Source organism: Salminus brasiliensis, chromosome 6, assembly GCF_030463535.1.
Source record: "Salminus brasiliensis chromosome 6, fSalBra1.hap2, whole genome shotgun sequence".
NCBI lineage: Eukaryota > Metazoa > Chordata > Actinopteri > Characiformes > Bryconidae > Salminus > Salminus brasiliensis.
Genome location: NC_132883.1, coordinates 13,249,991 through 13,257,171, shown reverse-complemented (window position 1 = coordinate 13,257,171; position 7,181 = coordinate 13,249,991). Strand labels below are relative to the sequence as shown.

At 38.6% G+C, this 7,181-nt stretch overlaps 1 protein-coding gene across 1 annotated transcript; it reads right to left on the bottom strand.

The window, feature by feature from the left end:
* Positions 1-393: 393 nt before the first annotated feature.
* cdkn2c (cyclin-dependent kinase inhibitor 2C (p18, inhibits CDK4)) lies at positions 394-6,781 on the bottom strand. The gene is made up of 2 exons (XM_072680878.1): positions 6,501-6,781; positions 394-1,804 (listed from the first exon to the last, which is right to left on the bottom strand). Exons 1-2 carry the CDS (start codon positions 6,630-6,632, stop codon positions 1,424-1,426), a joined length of 513 nt encoding a protein of 170 aa, XP_072536979.1. The 5' UTR covers positions 6,633-6,781; the 3' UTR covers positions 394-1,423.
* Between the last annotated feature and the right edge of the window lie 400 nt (positions 6,782-7,181).

The window sequence follows — 7,181 nt, the reverse complement described above, 5'->3', positions numbered from 1 at the left end:
TACCCCTTGTTTTGATTTTAATGCCCTGCAGAGTGTGTGCTTGACACATCCAATGCCATTTTCGATTCGATTAAAAAGTAAAGAAAGATATAAGGCTCGTGTACATGCATTTAAGATGAGTCTTAACATATTTTAATTCAAATCAAAGCGTTAACGTTCATCTTGTGAACGAAATGTAGACCCGTGTGATCTGTTGGGAACTGGTCACACACCAAAAACTGTTTAAACACACAGGTAACTTAAAAAAAAATATGTCATAAAAACATGCATTCATATAACTGGATGAAATGTTCATGATTAGCCGACTTTCTCTTTTCTGACTCCGCGAACATAAAGCAGGGCTCTTAGGCTAAGTATTACACTCATATAGAAATAATCACACCAACACCAGCATTAAGTGACAGTGATTTATTGTCTCATATTAATTAATTCAACCGTCAATTAGTAATGCTCTAAGATTGACAGACTATGACATACAATAGCTTTGACTCAGGCCTCCTCATGCCGGGTCTAACTGCATTTCACTGTTTACATCTCGGGCAAATAACGCAGGAATAACTCCGCTTAGCCTGCGTTCAGCCTCCATATCCTGGGTTAAGATGTTGCTTTTTTTTGGAAACCCTCTAACCGTCCATCTTTGGTTACTTTGCAAATAAAATGTCCTTCAGCAAAGACATTCGTTCACAGTTAAATTTGATAAAGTAATACAATGCATTATATACAAGCAAAAGTGCAATTTAATTGGCAAAACAGGGAAAAGGGGTGGCAATTTCAGAGCTCCTGATCCTGACCCTCAGGCCCAGTGCAATTATTTTAGTAAAACAGGGGAAGTTATTTTTTCACTCGTTTGATTTCAGCGCTCGTCCAACCTTTCAAATCGTCCACTGAACCCTGTGGTTCTCTGTGCTGAACAAGCCTACAGGACATGAAAACTACACACAACGGCAGCTGAGTTGAGATTGTAGTCACCCTTCCCAACAAACCAGGAATGAATTTCACTAATACCACGGCGTGGAGCAAACATCACCCAACAGTCTCAGTTTGACTACTATACTAATGAAGATCATATCAGTTATACGCTGCTTTAGAGCAACTGGGGGGGTGGTGGTGGTGGGGGGGGGGGGGGGGGGGGGAAGCCACACAACCTTAAGACACTGCAAGAAGACACTGCGCTTCAATGAAACCAGCGCTTGTGTGTGTGCAGGATGACGCTAAAAGTGGACATATTGGGTCCTGTGAGTGCTTCAAAATGACCTTGCCTCGAGCTCCAAACCTCGGGCGAGATTTCACAACGCAAGAAAAGAGGTAGTTGGCTGAATATCTTTGCTAGTACTTCAAACCGCTCATTCAGCATATCTACCATAGCCTACCTCTACACACACACACACACACACACACACAGCGAAAAGCCCGATGGGGCTCATTAGTCTGAACTGTGCGGTGGCTGCGCGGGGTCGTAGCTCTGTAGCCACTGAGCGGTGTCCTGTCTGCGGTGCGCGAGCGCCAGGTCTAAAGGCGTGAAGTCCTCGCGGTTGCGCAGGAAGGGCTGCGCGGTGAGCGGCGCCAGAAGGCAGACGACGTTCAAGTGGCCCTCGCGCGCAGCCAGGTGCAAGGGCAAGTTGCCGTCGCTGTCTTGGAGGTTGACGTCGGCGCCGAAGTTCACGAGCACGTCGAGCGTGTCCGCGTGGCCTTCGCGGGCCGCGTCATGCGCGATCGTCAGGCCCTTGACCGGGTCGCGCACGTTCGGGTCCGCCTTGGATTGCAGCAGGAGCTCAACTATTCTGGGGCAGCCCATCTTCACCACCTGCGACAGGAGAGCAAAGGATATTTAGCTATGGCTGCACAATGTGGGCAAACTAACTGTAAAGCGATTAGCACAGTGAGCGTAGGTAAGGCCCAGTGCACTGATAAATTAAAGAAAAGCGGGTTTTATTAAATGTAATAAAAAATACATTAATAATGATGATGCCAGGCCAATTAGAACAAACGCTCAATGACGAGCATCTTCTTCTCCACCTTTACTTAGGGTCGCTTTTCCTGCGTGGGCCCAGAGCCTAGCCTAAATCACAGGACACAAGGCAAGAATGCTCCCTAGACAGGACCCCAGCCCATCACAGGGTACCACACAGCCATTCATTTACACACTTACACCTAAGGGGCAATTTAGCGTAACCAGTTCTCCTACCGTGTGTTTTGGGAGGTGGGAGGAAACCGGAGGAAACCCGGAACGAGGACCAGAATACACCACCCCAGGACCCTAGAGCTGTGCCACCATGTCCCCTTTTAAATCAACTTGGTGGGTGTGGTTTATTATTCACACTGAATTATTTATTTATTTGCTATTTTTAAAATTGCTATTTCATTTATGTTTGATTCAAATATGCAAGTGAATAAAATGTGTTACATTAACACAGTACTTGTCAAAACAAGTTAACTAGAAGAGAGCAATTGTGTTTATGTAACACACTTCAGTTATGTGCGGCCATTTGAATCATATTTTCAGTGCATACTAGTTACAAAAGATCACTCAACAAGAAAATTCAAGTAAAAAAAAGTAAATTCAATGCATCATTGTTTTTAGTGTGTGAAACAGCTTGCTGAATATTAGAATCGAGTTCAGCTGTAGTGGGGCATCAGGTAAAGCAGGAGATATTATCTGTGAATAAGCTATACACAGTATTGCTGTTTAATTGACCAGGGCCACTCATATGTAACTATGAATTTGAACGATAAATAAACATAATTCACAATTACTTAACACAGGGATTGTTTTCATTGGTCTGGCACCATCATTGGGCTTGGCCATAATTTGGTATTGGTAATAACTCCTGGTGCATCCAAAACTTGGCCCACTTATGTTTAGTTCACTGTCCTCTAACTCCTCAAGTCCAGGCCCATTATGTAGGACGGCTAATGACTGGTCTGCATTATTTTAACCAAATTAATCATATTAGCCGGATTATATGGATGTTTCCATTATTATAGACTTCAGTCAGATGGAAGCTCTGATATTCCATCAGGGCACTCACAGTACTGCACAGTAAAAATCCAAATTAATAATAATAATAATAAGAATAATAATAAGAAGAATAAAAATAATACATTTAAAAAATGTTTTTGCAGGTTTATGTGGCATTATTATCCCAACAGCTAACACATGAATACATAGTGTAAACTGCTTTAAATTGTTACATAGTCCCAGCATTTAAGAAAAGACTCAAATAAACCCCAAAATAACAATTATATAATTAAATTATGTTACATAATTTCCAAAAATAAACGGTATAAAATGTCAAATAAAATGTACTACATTATTTTTGTGGCAAGGAATGAAGCTTTACCCTCAAAATAGCCCATGCATATTGAACGTCACATGTAGACAGCAGACAGCAGACCAAAATAGAAAATATGTAGTGCTAATGTTGCTTTTTGTGATATTTTAATATTAATTGCATACCAAAAAATTACTATGAAAATTTTAATTAAAGATGCTTCTTTTAAAGAAATAGATTTTTGTTTGCTTTTGGCCTGTTAACACTAAAAACTAGGCAATACTAAATGAACAGGGTAACTCCCAGGACCTAAAAACCTAAAAAAATATTTATTTTATAAGATAAAACTGGCAATTCAGGCCTTTTCAGTACTTCTTACTTCGGCACTGTGACCTGATTTCTGACTTCCATGACTGGACATGCTAGAGGAGGCCTACACACTTTTAGCTTAACCTTACACTACATAAACCTACACAGTCATTGAGAAACCTTAAAAATCAATTTTTAGACAAGGCAAAGCAACATTCTGTTTCCAAAACCTCATTCATACTCTGTAATAATTAGGCTTAACATCACAGATATTGCATCAGCATATACTGTGCCACATTCTAACATTCTAACTTCTCTGACTTGTCTTATAGAAAAAATGTGATCTTAAATTTCCTGATTGACCAAAATATGTTATCATCAAAATGTACAGGCCTCTGAGAAATGTATAAAATCAAACTTAATATTCAACAGCATGACTGAAAAGCATACATTCTAATACAGACTAGATAGTCTAGCCTACATCAACTGCATATTTGTTGACTCAATTGGGATTCCCCTTAAATGACTTTTCTCTCACATCTGTAGTAATTTTGAAGCTGAAACAATATGCTTATGTAAATACTGTATATAATTATGACTAGACCACAATATTTTACCGTGACCAGTGTTTATCAGCAGACTGTGGGTGCTGTGCGTTTGCATGTAGCCCTCTTCCTACTCCTTATGACAGATCTGTGAAGTCTGTTTTCTCTTTCTAAAATAATCATTTTAAGGCCATTAATGCTCATAACTATGCTATTTAATTAATATAACTCCCAGTTTTACAGCTGGCCACAAGCAAACTAAGAAAAGGTTATTTCATGGAAACAACCCATTGGTATTGTAATTGACATAAATATAAAAATACACCGCCTATCTAGTAAAATTTCATTAAAATTACATTATTCATCTAGTAAAATGTATTTAAAAATAGACCATATAATATACCCCTATTGCAGTCTAATAGAATGTCATTTTTAAAAACAGGGCAACTAGCATGCACCTACTACCCATCTAGTGGAATTATGTTTAAAAAGGCATATATATTATAATATACACCAACAATCCATCTAGTAGAATGCCATAAAAATACCCCTATAGCAATCTAAATTAATGTAATTTTTAAAAGAATGGGGTACATAATCTACACCTCCTACACATCTAGTGGAGTGATTTTGAAAATAGACCACTACCCATCTAGTACAATGTAATTACAAATATGTGATATATAATATAGCCCTACTACCCATTTAGTAGAATGCAATTAAAATTAAAAAGGACAAAACTATAATATAATATACACCTAGTACCCATCTTTTGTAATGTACTCACAAATAGGCTGTCATATAATGTAAAATACACCTACTACCCATGTAGTAGAATGTAATTACAAAAAGGCCATATAATCATAAAAAAAACACCTACTAGCCACCTAGTAGAATGCAATGAAAATCGGCCATAAAATATAATATAATTGTTATGGCCTGTTCTAGGTCAGGCCATAACACAACGGTTAAAAGGGGTAGAATGAGAACCCAACCAAACAGTCATGAATATGGGGGAAAATGAGACGCCGATCAGAATGATAGATAATATACACCTACTACCCATCTATTGTAATATACTTACAAATAGGCTGTCATATAATGTAAAATACACCCACTACCCATCTAGTAGAATGTAATTAGAAATAGGCCATGTATCATTTAAAAATACATCTACTAGCCACCTAGTCGGATGTTTACAAGTAGGCTATATAATATTATATAAAATACACATACTAACCTTCTAATAGAATAATATTTACATACAAGTACTACATATCTAATGTAATGCAATTAAAAATAGGCCATAGGAAAAATAAAATACCCCTATGCAAATCAATGTATTAAGTGTAATTTTAAAACATTTAGTAAATAATATACACCCACTGCCATCTACTTAACTGACTTTTAAAATAGGCCGTATCACATAAAATACACCTACTACTGACCTAGTACAATGATTTTAAAAATAGGCCATATAACATAAAATACACCTACTACCTATCTAGTAAAATAATTTATAAAATAGGCCATATCACATAAAATACACCTACTACCCATCTTGTAGAATTATTTACAAAATAGGCCATGTCATATAATATACACCTACCACCCATCTTGTAGAATGTGAATAAAAATAGGCTATAAAATATAACATATATCTACTACTCATCTAGTAGAAATGCACTTACAAATAGGCCATATCATAACATGCACCTACTACTCTATAGTGTGATGCAAATACACATTTGCTATAGAATGTAATATAATGTATACTTACTACCCATCTAGTGTAATGTAACTAAAAATAGGCTATAAAATATATAATATACACCGACTACCCATCTAGCGTGATGCAAATACAAATAATATATACAATAATATAGCTATAAAATATCATATAGTATACATATACCTTCCATCTAGTTGAATATAATTAAAATATTTCATAAAATATCGTAGAATATACACCTACTAATTAATATAGTTATAAAATTGGGTGATTCATATAAGCAGACTGCCCAAGTAATAAAATGTAACAGAAACGAAGCAGATAATACACCCATGTATGACAGAAAGTCATATAATGGTGTAAATAATACGGCCACTATTAAAATGTGTTAAATGTGTAAACATGTGTATTGTGTGGCCCGTTTGATAGCCCACCTTTCTTACAGCCACGTTTGTACTAGTTATCCATGGCAGTGAATGCAGATGTCGCATGTCACATTTACTTGAATCTAACTGAGTCTAAGTGTTAGGATCATTTGGGTGTTGCTATTGCACGCCGAACAGCCTGCAGTGAAAACTATAAAGCGTTTAAGACTTTTAAGCGAAGTACATAGCCTCTGATCGTCGATTTGGGGTCTCCAACCTGCAATGCTGTTCTGCCGAACTTGTTCTTCTCATTCACGTCTACGTTGCTCTGCAGTATCAGTTGGACCTTTCCACGCTCCCCTCTCGCAGCTGCAGTGCACAACCTGTTCGCCTCTGAGGCTTCGGCCATGATCTCCACCAAACCGGAGAAGCGAGGGGATGAAAATAACGGATTTCACTTCAAACCTTTGTGAGGTTGCTTTAGATGACAAATCCCGAGTGTGACGCGACGCAGCACAAAACTGTAGTAAATAGTCTCTTCTTCCAGACCCCCTCCCACCCCCCACCCCACCCCCCTCAAAAAAGTTGGTGCAAGGCCAAGGTCCGCCCCCCCCCCTCCTCGTTTTAATATCGCATCACTGTAACAATCCTAGCCAGCACGAAAAACAGGGATATCACGCCATCTCTATCCGAGAAGCAGCAGCAGGCTTCGGCCACCACCTGCGAAAACTTGCGGTAAAAAAAGCCGTGCGGTAAAACACGAGCCTGAAGTTTGTCTCGGCTTGTCTCTTACTCGAGCTGCAGCTCTGTTGCAGTCACGGCAGGCTGGGCTGTGCTATTTTTTTTTTTTTTTTGCATTTCAAAGTCTTTGGGGGAAAAAATGCAGAATAAGAAAAGGATGTAGCCCCTGTCCAGAAGAAGCACGCGCGGTGTAAGATGAAAGCCAGGCAGCCTTGCG

What these genes read in the sequence shown, in the direction of transcription:
- cdkn2c (XM_072680878.1), bottom strand. Translation starts at nt 6,632, where the DNA reads ATGGCCGAAGCCTCAGAGGCGAACAGGTTGTGCACTGCAGCTGCGAGA. An exon ending in TCGGCAGAACAGCATTGCAG is followed by an intron (nt 1,805 to 6,500) that starts GTTGGAGACCCC and finishes CTCCTGTCGCAG; the next exon opens with GTGGTGAAGATGGGCTGCCC.